Below are 16,111 nucleotides of genomic sequence, written 5' to 3' on the forward strand. Positions count from 1 at the left end.
TATTGCATGTTTTTGTACATCATCTACATATTCTTTTTAAGTACCGATATATATATATATATATATATATTTATATATAGTTGAATTTTATTATAATAACATCAAAATTCCTTTTGAACACAGTTGGTTTCGATGGAACGTGTGAGAAATAATTTGACCGAAGCGTGGCGAAATGAAGATCATACAACCAAGAAGACTACCCATGTCTTTATTTATTTTTCTTTGCTCCTCTTAAATATTATACTACCTTGTATCGTCTATCTACTACTAAGCTCATATAGTACGTCTTGTTTTTGGCATTTTTTTTTCTTTCCATTTTTTTAAAACAGTACAAAAAAGAAAATACTGTTATATCATGTGGTTTGGGCTAAACGGCCCATTTAAATTCTTCTAAAAAATTACTTACACGGCGGTTTCGACGACTTGTTATAATTGATTGATTCTTTCGGGTTTCGGACTTTGGAACGAGACGAGACCGGGTAACATGGATTTCGACGAGACCGTGCCACTAAGCCAGCGGTCGGAGTGGTCAGATGTGGTCCGGTTGACTCAGGACGATGGTCCGAATCCGGTGGTGCCGATCGCCTATAAGGATGAGTTCCGCGAGACTATGGATTACTTCCGTGCGATCTACTTCTCCGACGAGCGATCTCCTCGCGCACTTCGACTCACTGAAGAAACGCTCCGCTTAAACTCCGGGAACTACACAGTTAATCAATTCTTTTTTCAGTTTTTATTTTTTTTTTTATTTTTTTTTTAATTTTTTTTAAGTTTCTTCTATGCTTTGTTGGGTGCTTCTGAGCCCTAATCTCAAGTTGGAATTTGATTGGAGCATTAGTAGTAACTGAACTGAACTCTTATGGTTTTGAAATTTGATGGATCTAAGTCTTTAATTAGTCCTGTTCTTGTTCTCCCCTGACGACAATTTTCCCCTTTTTAAGGTGTGGCATTTTAGGCGCCTGGTACTTGAGGCGCTTAATCACGACTTGTATCAAGAACTCGAGTTCATCGAACGCATTGCTGAGGATAACTCTAAGAACTACCAATTGTGGTAAAGTTTATACCTTTTTATCCCTCGTTTGTCTCTATACCCTGAAGTAGTTGACTGATGAGGAACAATTTCGAACCAAGAACTGTATATGTTTGATTTATGAGATAGCAGCCTACGTTTTCATAGACTGTGGAGGAAGGTTTTTTTATAAAGAAGTTGTTGTCAAAGTTTGGAGTCTGTTTTGTGTATGCCGAGTCAGCCATTTTCTTAATTATGCTCTATCGTGGATGTTCTGTATATTTTAGATCAAAGTTCCTTCTTTTTTACACATTGTGAAGGTCATATAGTGCCACATATCTGCTGCTTAAGAAAAGTTGACCCTTGGTTCTGTGCTTTTGAGTGTGATGATGATCCATGGTTCTGCGCTAATATTTTCTTTTCTCTAGGCATCATCGGCGATGGGTTGCTGAGAAACTGGGTCCTGAGGTTGCAGGGAGAGAACTTGACTGTACTCGGCGAGTACTATCACTTGATGCCAAACATTATCATGCTTGGTCACATAGACAGGTTTGTGATCTCAATTACCTTGTTAAAGCATTCACTTGTTGGTGTTATACATATCTTTTTGCTTGATGTTTGGAAACAATCTACAGTGGGCACTACGTGCATTAGGAGGATGGGAAGATGAGCTTGATTACTGTCACGAGCTCCTTGAAGCTGACGTCTTTAACAATTCCGCATGGAATCAGGTAAATATGATTGTTGATACATACACTAGATTCTGTTTCCCAAATCTATAGATTCAGTCACTCTTTTAAATAACTTCGTTCCCCTTAACCTGGCAGAGGTACTACGTCATTACTCAATCTCCTTTGTTGGGAGGCTTAGAAGCTATGAGGGAATCTGAAGTAAGCTACATAATCAAAGCCATTTTAGCCAATCCCGCAAACGAGAGCTCATGGCGATACCTGAAAGGTCTTTACAAAGACGACAAAGAATCCTGGATTAGTGATCCAAGTGTTTCCTCAGTCTGTTTGAATGTTCTCTCTCGCACGGATTGCTTCCATGGATTCGCTCTTAGCACCCTTTTGGATCTTCTTTGCGACGGATTAAGACCAACGAATGAGCATAGAGACTCAGTGAGAGCTCTAGCTAATGAAGAACCAGATACCAACTTGGCATATTTGGTGTGTACTATTCTTGGTCGTGTAGATCCTATAAGAGCTAACTATTGGGCATGGAGGAAGAGCAAGATTACTGTGGCAGCAATGTGACTGACGAGTGACGACCCAAAATCACACTTGGAACAAAATTTGATTTTTAATTTTCGTATGTACTGCTTCGTTATGAATCATATGAACATGTTTTTCATATATATCAAAACAATCTTGAATTCTCTTTTTTCACTTCTTTTTTGATAGTCAAAGAAGCTTTCTCAACAATGATTTTGCAGAACCAACGATTGAATAAGACTCAACAACGCATTGCTTTCTCGTTAACCGGAAAAAACCAAAACCGGGTTTTGTCTCGCGGATTCCCCAATTTAAAGACAACAAATTAGTTTGATCTGAACTGAGCCAAAAAAAAAACAAATCAATTTGCAAATTCAATACATCGAATCGAAGGCTGTTGGGAAGTTAAGTTGTCGAAGTGGGAAGCATCGTAATTTGGTCGAAAGATTCGTTCTTTTCTCCGACAAGAAGAATGTCCACATCTGGGTTTAGTCTGTTCCTCGCTCTTCTACATCTCATGGGTTTCTTATTTCCGCTGAGAGTTTATGCAATTAGGTGATTACTGTTTTTTTGGGTGATAGCTTTGTTCCTATGTTTTTGCGTATCCCTGTTTTGTCCTCTCTTTGATTAATTTCCTTTAGATTTGGATGGATTTGCAGGAAGGATATCGGATTTTTAGAACAGAGGAGTTGCAGAACAACTGTCCAAGGAAGATACTTGATCTCAGATGATGAAGGTCAGCAAATTCCTATCCAATTCACTCCTTCATAGATCCATCTTTACTACATTTAGTCTCTTTCAACATAGATTTGGTGGTGAAAAAGTTTTTGTTTTTGTTTTGTTACGATGAATGGTTGTTGTTGGAACCTGTAGGCAATGTGTGCGATGCTCTGTCTTTGGAATCTCGAACCCGTTGTTGTCCTTGGAAAGGAGAAAGATTCTCTTGTCAGTGAGTCAATTTGATGAATCCTAAACAAGACTTATCTTTTTTTTTAAAGACTTAGTGTGTTCTTAATCAGACTTCTTTGGTTTGTGGGTTTGGCTTGAAGTGGATGCAACCTCCTTTCACAATGCTGCAAATCTTATGAATTTTGCGTTTCTTGCTGCTTGAATCCGTCTCGCGTATATCTATTTCCATGGAACCTTTGGTTTTTGTCTCTCTCTTCTTGCTTCATCTTTTTGTTTGTTTTAACTCACATTGAGTATATCTTCTGCAGACGATTCTTGCGCAGGTGGTTAAAGTAAAAGTTGCAAAGCCAGCTACAGCAGGTAAAATTGTCATTTTACGGCAGCTTAAATGTATTTGCATTTGCAAGATGATCATTTTTCCTTGACTTTGCCTATGAAAATTTCAGTTTAACGTCTATTTCTTCATTGGCAGGGACTTACAAGACTGTGTTTGATTTTTGTTCTGGGAGGTGCCGACATAATTCTGAGAGTGTGGTAAGCCATTTACTGTTTTTGTTTCTGTTAATAGGGATTTTTTCTTGGTGAAGTTTTTTGAGATTATATGTCATGAAGTTGAGCAATTTTGTGTTGTAAGAGAAGTTCTATTTGAGACTGATGGAATGTTCATGAAAGTATAATGAACCTATAGAGCAATAAAGAGCGAGACTTCATGTAATTTCTTTTATTCCCGAAACTTCTAGGTTCATGAAAATGCTTACCACAGCGAGTTTCACCATTGTTTTTCTCTGACATCAAATGCTTCAGGTGAGCTTCGATACCCTACTTTTTCTTTCAACTACCCTATCACTTTCATCAAATAACATAACTTAAAACAGGGGCTAATCTCACACAAGTTGAAACCAGACTACTTGGCATTGACGTTATCGTGGGAAGGTAAAAAAACACCCTTCACTTTCTTACCCGTTTGAATTGTATACGCTTTCGTGGAGACCATATCCCTTGACTCTTTATTGGATTTGGTTTAACAGTCAAGGAGATTCATGCGATGCAGTTTGCAAGTCACGTGGACAATTGTGTGTGATGAATAAACTCTCACTTCTAAACCAATGTGACGTGTAAGTTTCTTTTTAAGCAACTCATTTACCAGAGTCAATCTCTTAAACCAAACCATCAAGTCATGTTTCAGAGAGTTATATATCGCAATTTGGTATTCATATGGTTCTTTCCCTTATTATTTGTTTGCCTAGTATGAAAAGATACATGACCTGCAAAGGGTCGTGTTTAGCAAGTGCCGGGGGTGACCAACCTGCTGAAGTTGTCGAAGATGCGCCCAGAGATTTGGTATTTCATCTTTTATCCTCTCTTATGCGCGCTTCTTTAAGTGCCTGAATCCTCAGTGAAATATTTCATTTCATTTACATCGGCTTCTCCTGACTCAACTTTTGAATCTTGATCATAAACTGAGTGATTCCATATGTAATGTGGTTTGCAGTATTCAGGCGCGTGTTTGTATACCCGGACAGAATCAATGCTGTCCTGTGACGGTTCACACCAACACACCCGACGACTCTGCCCATGTGCCTAGAAACTAGTCAGTGCCAAGAAGTGTACCATAATTTTTTTTCCGCCTCTTGTAGCGGTTTTAGAATGCAATTTGAAACCCTGATCATGTATTTTTCTCATGGTGAAAGAAAACATATTCTTGATAGATATACACGCAGATGACTAAAACGTTTATTCATTGAATACCACAGACCGAGAGAAAAAAGCATCTGTCCACATCAAGTGTAACGTGTGTGTGGCCTACATTGAGAATTAACTACAAGGCTACAGAAGCAGCAACGTATTCTTTAGATATTAGTCACACACTGATCATTATATGAGGTGCAGCTTTCTTGAACAGAGCCAAAATGCCTACTTTGTATTCATCCACAGTCTCTCTCTCTCTCTCTCTTCACCAAATCTGCAAAGAGGACAACAACACGAAAAAAGGCCTTTATGAACAGCTGGGGATTCAAAGTTGCTTCAGATTTTGATCTGTATAAGAATAACTGCATTAGTTTCATGGTCTGAAGATCTGCAGAACTTGTGAATGAATAAAATACACATTAATCAACCAAGACACAGACTTGTTTTCGTTTTTGGTGTTAACTAGTAATGGTCTGACTTTGTTCTTACATACATAATCACAATGATACCGCCATCGAAGAGAAACCCAATTTTAATTGATGATATATGATTACAGAGATTCGTTTATACTTTTGACAATATCAGCAAATCAATAAAATAAAAATAAAAGGAGAAAGACCATTAATTAGAAGGTGTAGTTTGTTTTAAACAGTCTTTTGTCTCCTCCTGCTGGTGTCTCAGTCTGTTGTTCCTTAGCCACGGCGACACCTCTGTTAAGCTCTTGTTCTGTCTCTCCACTGTTATCATCATCAGCAGTCGCAAAAGCGGGATGGCTTAAAACGCATTTGAGAAGCTGCGTACCTCTCAACGCGTTAGTGAGCGGTAAGTGTCCTAAAGGCGTTTCATCGTTAAGCTCCCACTTGAATTCGTCAGGAAACGCTCTGTAACCGTATTGAACAACCTCTGTATCAAGAAGCTTCATCCACTCAACTTTAACGAAGAATCTTGTGAAATCTTTCTTCACTTTCAACCAGATTTTGCGCTGCACGCTGTAACCGAATCTCCCGTCGCTGTGTTTCATCCATAGATTGTCTATAGCTTTGAGATCTTCGGTCGAGATTGATTTCACCTCGGAGAAGAAAACGTAGCCGCGCTTCACGGCGGCTTCTCCTGCTATCTGAATGAGTAATCTCCGAGTCTCCTCGTCGGCTTGTCGGAAGTTTTGACTGACGAGGTGGTTCTCCAAAACGTCGAATATGGTCGCGGATTCGGCGGTCGTGGCGGAGGCGTTTGTGGTAGAAACGGCGGAGACGGCCACGGAGGAGGAGGAGGAAGAAGCAGAGCAGATAAGTGAGAATGTTGCGGCGGAAGTGGGTTGTTTGAGGGAGAGAGAAGTAGGTACGAAATGAGATTGGGAAGGGAGATTGTGGGGTTGGTGCGTGTAAGAAGAGTGGTGGAGAGAGTTTGTGGTCGCCATTGAAGGGAGGAAGAGAGAGAAGTCACGTCAGAGAGAAGATAGAGAGAGAGCGAAGTTGGAGAGTTTTAAAGAAGAAGTGAGAGAGATAAGGTGTGGACTGTGGAGGATCAGGAAGTAGTAAGCGGGGTCGATTCTGATTGGTCACTTTTGGGTCAGGTCTGATTCTCTTTTTTTTTTCCCTGTTTACTTTATTTTCCATTTTAATTTGCCAGAAAAAAAAAAAACGATTTCTAGTAATGCATCAATAATTATATTAAACTAAAAGATTTGATGTCTACGTCATTTATCTCGTTATCGTTCATGAAAGAAAGTCTTCTAATATTGTAAATACATTTTTAGTTTATTTTTTGATATTAAAATGGGAAAAGAAAATGTATAGAAATTGGTCAAATACTGGTTAAAAAAGCAGTCAATAATATGGTCATAAATCTGTTATTTTCCACGTCACAATTTTGTAAACATCTACATATAATGGGCCGTTAATGGGTTTTAGGTTCATGGGCGAATTATCCTATGATTTGAAAACGATGCCGTTTTGGAGGGGTTGTGCTGGACAGGAAGGAAGGATCAACATAGAAAAGAGAACTCTGATGGCGCCATCTTTGAAGAGCGCAGTCGACGGCTTGTTTTGGTTATTGAAGAATATATATAAACAACCCTTTTTTCTTAGTGCCGCCACAGTCACCGCCGCAATTCCTTTTTTTTTTCTTTTCGAAATTCCTAGATCGAGATTGCTTGGCGGGAGTTTAGAGAGAGAGAGAGACGAAGAAGAGGATTTTTTTTTTTTAAAGGAGTTTTGGTTTTGGTATTGGTGATTCCGACGATCGGAGGAGAAGGTGTTTTGATTGATTTAGGGCGTGTGTTGGGCCTGAGGAAATAAATGGGTCGCAGTTCGAAGAAAAAGAAGAAACGCGGAGGTAGCGGAAGAAGGGGTCAGCTCAAAGACCATGGATCTAATGATGATGAAGATAATGAACTTCTCTCTGAGGAGATCACTGCTCTGTAAGTTTTGTTAACTCTTCATTTTCTTTTATGAAACGAGTTATCCAGGGTAATGTGGGATTTAGGGTTTTTGGAGATTTGTGTGTTTATGTTTTGATTTTTGATAGAAGTTGCCATGAGCTTTAGAGATGTGCTATGATTGGATTTTGTGTGACACTAGACAGCTGACAACAGATACCTATTTTTTGAACTATGGGATTTGATATTTTGATTGTTCAGGTGTTACAGGGGAAAACAATAGCAATATTTTTTTGTAAATGTTGTTAAAGATGTGTACTTTTACTTAATACCTGTGTAAAATTAGGACTGGAGCTAGTCATTTCTTTCTCTTTTAAAAATATGGACAAGAATGAACCTCTATATGAATTTTAACAAAAAGAAGGATCGTTTTTTATGTTTTCAGCACTGCAATATTTCAAGAGGACTGCAAAATTGTTTCAGGTTCGGGATCGCCTCCGCAAATAGTTATTAAACTCAGGTTTTCTTCTTACCGATTAGCTCTGCTGTGATGTTTTTTAAATTTATGCCTGAAGAAATGCGTCTTATCCACCGAGCTCTTGTAATTCGAGCAGGCCTTACTCGAAAGATATGGGATATGAGGACATTGACATCTCTGCTATGCTTTTAGTGAGGTGAGTATCTTCTTTCTGAATCTATGACAACAACAGTAAAATATGCCGATCTTTTCTGAATTTATCCCCCTTCTAACTAATTTTTCCTTGTAGATGCTTACCAGGATATCCTTACAAATCCCCGAAGCTGCAGATTACTCCAGAACAAGGGTTGACAATAGCTGATGCTGAGAAGCTTTTATCTCTTCTCGAGGACCAGGTTATGAGATGGGAATCATTTTTCTATTTCTAATCAGAAATGCTCTGTGCTGACACGAGGTACTCAAAGAGTTATATATTATGCAGGCAAATTCCAATGCTCGTGAAGGTCGGGTTATGATATTCAACTTGGTGGAGGCTGCTCAAGAGTTTTTATCAGAAATACTTCCAGAAAGTCATGATGAGGAATCGGTAAGTATATTCACCCAAATGACTGTTTATGCCATGGTTATGTATTCGATCTATCGACGGTATCCTTAACTGCTGGTCAAAAGAAAATTTATTGCTTCTCGTATATGTTTGCATTGGTTGTTCTTCTTGTAAATTCAGTGTTATTATGTCTTTCTGAAGGTTCCATCCTTGACTGCACATCGAAGCGCTCAGTTCATTGAGCAACCTATGCTTTCAAATAAAGCAAAATCGTGTTCTGGTGGACCTTTTGTTTATGGTTTTATAGACCTATTTAGTGGCTTGGAAGATGCTAGAAATTGGAGTCTGACTCCAGATGAGAATAGGGGAATAGTATCTTCAGTAAAATCCCACCCACTAGATGCTTCAAGAATTTTGCATGAGAAGCCGGACAAGAATCTGAAGCGATTTGAAGACCATGCTAAAGAAGAAGTTGCACTGCCTGCTCCCATTGCCAAACTAAATACTGTTCAAGAGGATAATGTTGATGATACAAGCATCTCTTCTTTTGAGTCAAGTAAATCTAGTGACGATGTGGAATCTGGAATTTTCCAAAATCAGAAGAAGGTGAGGGGAGGTCTATCTACTTTATCTCAATCCCTCTTTTTCCTTTTTAAGATATTGGGCCTCTGCATAATTCTGTGTATGGTGACTGATGAGTGAGCACAACAAATCAATTACTGGTCCCTTAAATATGAGACACTCTCCAGATATAATATAATTAGAATTATGTGAATGGGGAGCTCTGCACGTTTTCTTTTGGTTTAGTCATCATAAATACAGTTCAAGATAACTGGCGTATCTTGACCAACAAAGCAAGAATTAAGAAAGAAGAGTCATATACCTCCTGTCAAGTATGCGTCCACTTTTGGTTGCTTAATGCTGTTGTTGTTTGCATTGATTGTTTCTCTTAGCAGGAATCAAATCTTCAAGATGATACAGCTGAAGGTGATACAACTGAAGATGACAGCAGTAACTCTGAAAGTGAGTCGCTGGGGTCATGGTCCTCTGATTCCTTAGCTCAAGATCAAGTGCCCCAAATTAGCAAGAAAGATCTGTTGATGGTCCATTTACTTCGAGTAGCTTGCACTTCCAGAGGACCTTTGGCTGATGCATTGCCTCATATAACTGATGAACTGCATCAGCTTGGTGTAAGTCTTTTGGATAATATAAATTTTCAATATTTTTTTCTATCTATTAAGGGAAATCTTCATTTTTTTTCCCCGAAAACCCTGTTAAATAGTAGTATTTTTTTAACCATTTCAGATATTGTCTGAAGAAGTGTTGGATTTAGCTTCCAAATCATCTCCAGACTTTAATAGAGCCTTTGAACATGTATTCAATCAAAACATGGTGCGTATCCCTTGGCCACTTCATCGTTATAAATTCTTTATTTGAGTTTCAAGTAATGCATCTGATTAATTTTATCTTTTAAGGCCTCAACCAGAGTTCCTCAGTTTTGGGAGCCACCTTCTGATTCTGGCGAGCCAAAGGCCTCACTCCCCAGTTCACGGTATCTCAATGACTTTGAAGAGTTGAAACCCCTTGGTATATTCTCTATTATGCTTTTCTTTCTCTTTCTAGTTTTAAAGGTTATATATATGAATGATATGACGTTAATTCCCTGTGTGAACTTGATCAAATTCAGCAGTGTCTTTGCACAAGGGTTTGCAAGATGTTATTCATTAGTTATTTAGATGCGTCTCAACTTCTGCAGCAAATTGTCCACCTTCTTAGCATATTCTCTGCAGTTTGTTTAGAGGAAGTAGTTTTCCTTCTCTTTGCTGAAACTCTTTGTTCGCAGGCCAAGGTGGGTTTGGCCGCGTTGTCTTGTGCAAAAATAAACTGGATGGAAGACAATATGCAATGAAGAAAATTCGACTGAAGGACAAAGAGATACCTGTCAACAATCGGATACAGCGGTAAGTGAAAAGACTGTTCACATTATCCTTGATATCTATTGGTTCATGAGTATGATGCTAAAATTGTTTCTACATGTGCTCATTATGAGGTACTCAGAGAAGTAGCAACACTTTCCCGTTTGCAGCATCAGCATGTTGTACGTTACTATCAGGTAAAGGTCTTTTTTGCTCATCTGAATTTTGTACTGAGTAATGACTATATTCAGTGAGATACCTTGATATTGGATACCACCACGTGTACATCTTGTTGTCATAAAATTTCCGCTGCTTAGTGCTATTCTTTTTGCCTATGCTCTATTTGTTAACGATATTAATTTTTCACGAAAATAGGCCTGGTTCGAAACAGGAGTTGCTGATCCTTATGGTGGCGCAAATTGGGGATCAAAAACTGCAGGGAGTTCAATGTTCAGTTACTCGGGTGCAGTGTCAACTGAAATTCCTGAGCAGGACAATAAGCTTGAGTCAACTTATCTATATATTCAAATGGAGTATTGTCCAAGGTAAAGAGTTTATAAGCCCAACCTAAACTCTTATAATTTCACCCCGCCCATATCCTGAGCTTTTGAAACTTAGATAAATCATTGGTTTTACTTAAATATGTTGATTTTTGACATTGTGAGCTGAGTTATTTCTAAGTTCCTCACTTTCTTACGCTTACTTATTTACATATATTAGTGGTCGAAGAAATATATATGCAAAGTAAAATGATCTAAAATGTCCGATGTTTCTATAAAATTGCGGATCAGTGCATTTCATCTCGTTTTTATTACCTTTTAGTATTTCTGTAGTCTAGCTTTGGTTGCTTTCTTGTTTTCTCTTCTTACTTTTTCTGTTCATACAATGTTCAAGGACTCTCCGCCAGGTCTTTGAATCATATAATCACTTCGACAAAGATTTTGCGTGGCATTTAAGTCGCCAAATTGTAGAAGGCTTAGCTCATATCCATGGACAAGGAATAATTCATCGTGACTTTACACCGAACAATATTTTCTTTGACGCCCGAAATGATATCAAAATTGGGGATTTTGGTCTTGGTATGCTTCCCTACCTAATGCTATTCTTTGCTTAATTTCTTGGTATGTCTGTTGTCCACATGCTTCTCTGTGTTAGACTTAAAGCTCTTTAATAATGTAACGAAGGTAGGTTCCTTGTCATGCTGGATTTTTTGCGTTTTATCCTTCAAAAGTTTACTATGTTGTTCAAGTCTTTGAATAAAAGAATCAACCTAGTCATCTCATTATACTGTGATTATTCGACCTGTGGAATGGAGAAAAGAAACGATGATGCATGCATTTTCTTACCTTATCAGCAAAGTTCCTGAAGCTGGAACAGTTGGATCAAGATGGGGGTGTCTCTATGGATGTGGCTGGAAGTGGGGTTGATAGTACTGGTCAAGCCGGTACTTACTTTTACACAGCACCTGAAATTGAGCAAGGTTGGCCTAAGATTGATGAAAAGGTTAGTAGCTGTTGGTGCCTTGGCTGAGTCTTATCCATAAAATGTTTGTATTTACTTTTTCTTCTGGTCCTAAGGTTTTTATTATTTCTTCTTATGTCTGTGTTTCTGAATGATGTTTTTAAATTGTAGGCCGACATGTATAGCTTAGGGGTTGTGTTCTTCGAACTTTGGCACCCTTTTGGAACCGCCATGGAGAGACACATTACTTTAACTAATCTGAAGCTGAAAGGGGAACTACCTCTCAAATGGGTAAATGAATTTCCCGAACAGGCTTCTCTACTGCGGCGTTTAATGTCTCCAAGTCCATCTGATCGCCCCTCTGCGACAGAACTTCTTCAGCATGCATTTCCTCCCAGAATGGAATCTGAGTTACTGGATAGTAAGTTCATTTCAGTTCTCTATTTGAGTCGATATCAAATGAACGTTCTTTGTTGTTTGGGATTTTCATCTGATCTGTGATGTTTTTCTACTATGGCTAAACAATCAATAGTTTTGTATTGTCTCCATTTCGCTGAAAAAAAAATCGTCAATTGGATGTCTGTCTGTTTAGGTCACTCGCTCCTAAAGGCTAAAGCATACAAATTACTCGAGTTGGTGTTAGTAGTGGATATGTTCACTTTTATTTTGATGACATGTTGATTCTTTCTCAAAATCATATCCTTTTTTTTCGGTCTTTTTCACCTGACATCAAGTAACCCGTTTCTTTTTTTTGAATTTCAGATATATTAAGAATAATGCAAACTTCTGAAGATTCAAGTGTCTATGATAGAGTAGTAAATGTGATATTTGATGAAGAAGTATTAGAGACGAAATTCCATCAGTCTAGTAGATCGAGACTGTGTGCAGATGATAGTTATGTTCAATACACAGAGATGGATACAGAGCTTCGTGATTATGTTGTTGAAATCACAAAGGAAGTCTTTAGGCAGCATTGTGCGAAGCATCTGGAGGTCATCCCAATGCGTTTACTTGGTGATTGTCCTCAGTTTAGCAGGTATACTTGTTTACTTGGTGCTATCCATTATCTGTCATTCAAACTAGATTTTGATCTAACTTTTATCTTCCCTCTAAAGGAAAACTGTAAAACTTTTGACCAATGGAGGAGATATGCTTGAACTATGCTATGAGCTACGACTGCCTTTTGTGCACTGGATTAACGTAAATCAGGTGCGGTTTTTCTTACGCTTATCGTTCTTCTGTTTCTGGTATGTTAAACAGAAAAGTGCTCATATAATTGGTACGACTTTCTATTTGAGATTTTCTCTAGTGAGTTTTAGAGTCAGTTGGTAGTTAGGTCTAATTTTGAAGGAACAGATCCAGGATATTTTAATTAAGAATACTATAATTTTTAAGAGACTATGTAATGCTAATTACAGTTAAAGCGTACTGTCACATCATTTAAATAAAGTTTGAAATGATTTGGATTTTGCGCAAGTCATAGTCATAGTGCTTTATTTAGCTAATTTGGCACCCGTCAATTTTGCAATGCAGAAATCCTCATTCAAGCGATATGAAATATCTCATGTCTACAGGAGAGCAATTGGCCATTCTCCACCAAATCCATGTCTTCAGGTATTGTGCTCACACTTTCTGCTAAGATAAATGCTGGCCAATATAGTGTAAGATAAACTGGCTGTTTATTTTACCATTTATTTTCTCTGTCAAAAAGAGGATGTGCTCATAAATGTTTTGATTGCCAATAGGCGGACTTTGACATTGTTGGAGGCACACCGTCCCTGACGGAGGCAGAAGTCCTCAAGGTTATCATTTTATTCACGATATAAATGAAATGAATCTTCTACTTTTATATATTGAGTTAATGATCATTACATGGTTTATAAGTCACACTGCCAACTTTTGGAGGAAATGTAGTGAGTGTTATGATGGTGCTTCTGGGAAACTAACGTGTAAAATGAACAATTATTTGCTTATTCTCCTGCCTTATGCATTTTGCTAGAGAGTTTGCATCTCCTGCACCGTTTTAATCCACCAACTTTTCAGGTGATAGTGGACATCACAACCCACATATTTCATCGCGGATCTTGTGACATTCATTTGAATCATGGAGATTTGCTGGATGCGATTTGGTCCTGGGCAGGAATTAAGGCAGAGCATAGACGAAAGGTTGCAGAGGTATGGTTATTGTTAGTTCAAGCCTTCAAGGATATGGGTCATTGTATCAATTGTTTTTTTTCAGTATCTTGTCCAAAATCTTTTTCGTGTTTTCCAATTGAAGCTTCTTTCCATGATGGGATCCTTGCGTCCTCAGTCATCTGAGCGGAAGTTAAAATGGGTTTTCATAAGACGTCAACTTCTGCAGGTTTGAGGCTACACAATAACCTATGCGTGGTTGGCAATTATAGTAACTTGCCACATATCACATATTAATAGTATAGTCTTCTATGTCTTACTCGGAATCTCCTGCTTAACAGGAGTTGAAGTTACCTGAAGCTGTTGTCAATAGACTGCAGACGGTTGCTTCAAGGTTTTGTGGAGCTGCAGATCAAGCACTTCCTCGTTTAAGAGGGGCGCTGCGTGCTGGTACGATCTAACCTTCTCTTTCCCTAAACTTTTGAACCAGATTGTTATTGGTTTCATTTTGCTGCAGATAGACCTACACGTAAAGCACTAGATGAGTTGTCAAACCTCTTAACCTACCTGAGAGTCTGGAGGATAGAAGAGCATGTTCATATTGATGTTCTGATGCCACCTACTGAAAGTTATCACCGGAATTTGTTTTTTCAGGTACAAGTGAATGTGGGGATTCTTTGGGTCTTTGTTAGGTTTTTGGATGTTTAATAGCTGAATGTGTTGCTTATAGTGATCGGTATGCTTATTCGGGAAACAGGCGAATAGATTGTTCTTTATAAATGATTAGTTGATGTTAGCTTGTTGTTGATTCTGATTAGAGTTCTTCATAAAAGAGGAATTAAAAAGTTCGAAATTTATTCTCATACAATTAGCTCTTGAATGGTGAAACCCTGTTTATCAGTAGACTGTTGTAGCATGCAGTTTGATATCATCCTTTTTTACAATATAATTTGCTATGGTGATTTTAATATCTCTGAACTCCATACAAATTTTTGCTAGGTTTTCTTAACCAAAGAAAATAGCTCTGGGACATCTAATGATGGCGTTTTACTTGCTGTTGGTGGTCGTTATGATTTTTTGGTGCAGGAAGTGTGTGATCGTGAATATGTAAGTTCTTTCCACATATTTTCATATTTGAGAAGTTAAGATATCTAGCATTTATTATGATTACTAATGTTAAGAAGAAATTTGAAGGCTTTCGCCTCTTTATTCACTTAAAAAAGATACTTGTTTGGTCTCAGTGTATGAACTGTAAACCGAGAAGAGAAATTGATCTTTATCCTCTTATCCACTGGTGTCAATGTGAAATGGTAAAACAAGGTTTTGTGTTTTTGTCTGTCATTGAATCCAGAAAATGAATCTCCCTGGCGCTGTTGGCGTTAGTCTTGCACTGGAGACAATATTTCAGCATCTTCCTATGGATCTAAGGCCTATTAGGTTCGTTGTTCCTTCTGAATCCCTTTCATGATCTAAAATGGAAACACCTTTGCTGATATGTATTGAACTTGCAGAAATGAAGTCAGCACCAGTGTACTTGTTTGTTCAAGAGGAGGTGGCGGTTTACTGTCCCAACGCATGGAGCTAGTTGCGGAACTATGGGAAAAAAGTATTAAGGTGAAAGCTTTAATATGTTTTGTTCATAGATTTGTTTGGATAATAATCAATTTGTGTTACATCTAACAACATGTCCGTGTATGTATTGATAGGCTGAGTTTGTTCCAACACCTGATCCAAGTCTTACAGAACAGTATGAATATGCAAACGAACATGAAATCAAATGTCTGGTGATCATCACAGAGTCTGGAGTGGCTGAAAGTCAAATAGAGTTTGTAAAGGTAAGAAATACAACATTTTAACTATTGAAGAGATCCGTGAAAAATGACCCTGAGATTTGTGGCTTGTAGGTTCGGCACCTTGAATCGAAGAGGGAGAAAGTGGTAGAAAGAGAACAACTTGTCAGATTTCTGCTGAGTGCAATGGCTGTCCAATTTAGAAACCCCTCTGTTTGGAGCTAAAGAGAGTAAAGAAAGCGCCACTTTTGTTTCCACTTTGTGCTTGAAAAAAATATTATTTGTCGTCGCTCTGAGTCACAAGTTTATATCATTTTCAATTTTTTTTTAATGTAAAATTACAATCTTATATTCTTATGTTCATATATATATGGTATCGTTTATTTACATTCATCTGCCTACACTAGTTCAACTTCAACCTCTCAATAAAACTATCTTTTCTCCATGTAATTATTTAATTGTTGGCAATAATAAATCATAAATGGCATAATGTCTTTCAAAAGCATAGATGAGGGGAAGCTTTTAGAAGTAAAAATTTCATAATCGTAGCATTTGTATTTTTTTTGTTTCTGCTATCTCCGTTGCCCGGAT

The 16,111-nt window shown here is 38.0% G+C and overlaps 4 protein-coding genes across 11 annotated transcripts; 3 read left to right on the forward strand and 1 right to left on the reverse strand.

The window, feature by feature from the left end:
* Window positions 1-239: 239 nt before the first annotated feature.
* On the forward strand, window positions 240-2,391 carry LOC104749418 (protein farnesyltransferase/geranylgeranyltransferase type-1 subunit alpha). The gene is made up of 5 exons (XM_010471047.3): window positions 240-709; window positions 942-1,051; window positions 1,438-1,558; window positions 1,645-1,740; window positions 1,837-2,391. Exons 1-5 carry the CDS (start codon window positions 485-487, stop codon window positions 2,263-2,265), a joined length of 981 nt encoding a protein of 326 aa, XP_010469349.1. The 5' UTR covers window positions 240-484; the 3' UTR covers window positions 2,266-2,391.
* A 126-nt stretch (window positions 2,392-2,517) lies between these two features.
* Window positions 2,518-5,269, forward strand: LOC104749420 (uncharacterized). 2 transcript variants are annotated; one of them, XM_087491061.1, is made up of 12 exons: window positions 2,518-2,778; window positions 2,883-2,959; window positions 3,097-3,172; window positions 3,273-3,345; window positions 3,441-3,492; window positions 3,605-3,666; window positions 3,873-3,936; window positions 4,008-4,065; window positions 4,161-4,247; window positions 4,380-4,473; window positions 4,625-4,723; window positions 4,887-5,269. In XM_087491061.1, exons 1-11 carry the CDS (start codon window positions 2,696-2,698, stop codon window positions 4,715-4,717), a joined length of 819 nt encoding a protein of 272 aa, XP_087347187.1. In that variant the 5' UTR covers window positions 2,518-2,695; the 3' UTR covers window positions 4,718-4,723; window positions 4,887-5,269. The 2 variants fall into 2 exon arrangements, with proteins under 2 accessions (XP_087347187.1, XP_010469353.1); XM_010471051.3 differs by lacking the exon at window positions 4,887-5,269 and having other exon boundaries at window positions 4,625-4,840.
* Window positions 4,855-6,320, reverse strand: LOC104749419 (tetrapyrrole-binding protein, chloroplastic). Of its 2 annotated transcripts, none has more exons than XM_010471048.3 (2): window positions 5,441-6,320; window positions 4,855-5,095 (listed from the first exon to the last, which is right to left on the reverse strand). In XM_010471048.3, the coding sequence occupies exon 1, from the start codon at window positions 6,236-6,238 to the stop codon at window positions 5,447-5,449; it is 792 nt and encodes a 263-aa protein (XP_010469350.2). In that variant the 5' UTR covers window positions 6,239-6,320; the 3' UTR covers window positions 4,855-5,095; window positions 5,441-5,446. The 2 variants fall into 2 exon arrangements, with proteins under 2 accessions (XP_010469350.2, XP_019094039.2); XM_019238494.2 differs by having other exon boundaries at window positions 4,855-5,169; window positions 5,441-6,318.
* A 17-nt stretch (window positions 6,321-6,337) lies between these two features.
* On the forward strand, window positions 6,338-15,909 carry LOC104749421 (eIF-2-alpha kinase GCN2). Of its 6 annotated transcripts, none has more exons than XR_015584251.1 (28): window positions 6,338-7,240; window positions 7,644-7,718; window positions 7,813-7,872; window positions 7,966-8,071; window positions 8,158-8,262; window positions 8,422-8,826; window positions 9,177-9,410; window positions 9,526-9,612; window positions 9,696-9,807; window positions 10,064-10,181; window positions 10,279-10,333; window positions 10,512-10,681; window positions 11,031-11,215; window positions 11,491-11,639; window positions 11,769-12,018; window positions 12,360-12,633; window positions 12,713-12,806; window positions 13,131-13,211; window positions 13,343-13,399; window positions 13,641-13,772; window positions 13,876-13,959; window positions 14,072-14,180; window positions 14,252-14,384; window positions 14,730-14,837; window positions 15,082-15,167; window positions 15,242-15,344; window positions 15,437-15,565; window positions 15,635-15,909. XR_015584251.1 is itself a non-coding variant. In XM_010471053.3 (28 exons), exons 1-28 carry the CDS (start codon window positions 7,119-7,121, stop codon window positions 15,743-15,745), a joined length of 3,738 nt encoding a protein of 1,245 aa, XP_010469355.1. In that variant the 5' UTR covers window positions 6,338-7,118; the 3' UTR covers window positions 15,746-15,909. The 6 variants fall into 6 exon arrangements, 4 of the variants coding, with proteins under 4 accessions (XP_010469355.1, XP_010469354.1, XP_087347183.1 ...); XM_010471053.3 differs by having other exon boundaries at window positions 14,248-14,384; XM_010471052.3 differs by having other exon boundaries at window positions 6,736-7,240; window positions 9,174-9,410; window positions 14,248-14,384.
* Window positions 15,910-16,111: the final 202 nt, after the last annotated feature.

This window comes from Camelina sativa, chromosome 16, assembly GCF_030686135.1.
Source record: "Camelina sativa cultivar CO46 ecotype springtype chromosome 16, ASM3068613v1".
In the NCBI taxonomy this organism is placed as follows: domain Eukaryota; kingdom Viridiplantae; phylum Streptophyta; class Magnoliopsida; order Brassicales; family Brassicaceae; genus Camelina; species Camelina sativa.

Bases quoted from the DNA above. Each gene is read 5' to 3' on its own strand.
- LOC104749418 (XM_010471047.3), top strand. From the start codon at position 485: ATGGATTTCGACGAGACCGTGCCACTAAGCCAGCGGTCGGAGTGGTCA. The intron at 1,559-1,644 runs GTTTGTGATCTC...AACAATCTACAG, and splicing joins ATGCTTGGTCACATAGACAG to TGGGCACTACGTGCATTAGG. The intron at 1,741-1,836 runs GTAAATATGATT...TTAACCTGGCAG, and splicing joins ACAATTCCGCATGGAATCAG to AGGTACTACGTCATTACTCA.
- LOC104749420 (XM_087491061.1), top strand. From the start codon at position 2,696: ATGTCCACATCTGGGTTTAGTCTGTTCCTCGCTCTTCTACATCTCATG. The intron at 3,937-4,007 runs GTGAGCTTCGAT...AACTTAAAACAG, and splicing joins TCTGACATCAAATGCTTCAG to GGGCTAATCTCACACAAGTT. The intron at 4,066-4,160 runs GTAAAAAAACAC...TTGGTTTAACAG, and splicing joins ATTGACGTTATCGTGGGAAG to TCAAGGAGATTCATGCGATG.
- LOC104749419 (XM_010471048.3), bottom strand. From the start codon at position 6,238: ATGGCGACCACAAACTCTCTCCACCACTCTTCTTACACGCACCAACCC.
- LOC104749421 (XM_010471052.3), top strand. From the start codon at position 7,119: ATGGGTCGCAGTTCGAAGAAAAAGAAGAAACGCGGAGGTAGCGGAAGA. The intron at 12,634-12,712 runs GTATACTTGTTT...TTCCCTCTAAAG, and splicing joins GATTGTCCTCAGTTTAGCAG to GAAAACTGTAAAACTTTTGA. The intron at 15,345-15,436 runs GTGAAAGCTTTA...ATGTATTGATAG, and splicing joins TATGGGAAAAAAGTATTAAG to GCTGAGTTTGTTCCAACACC.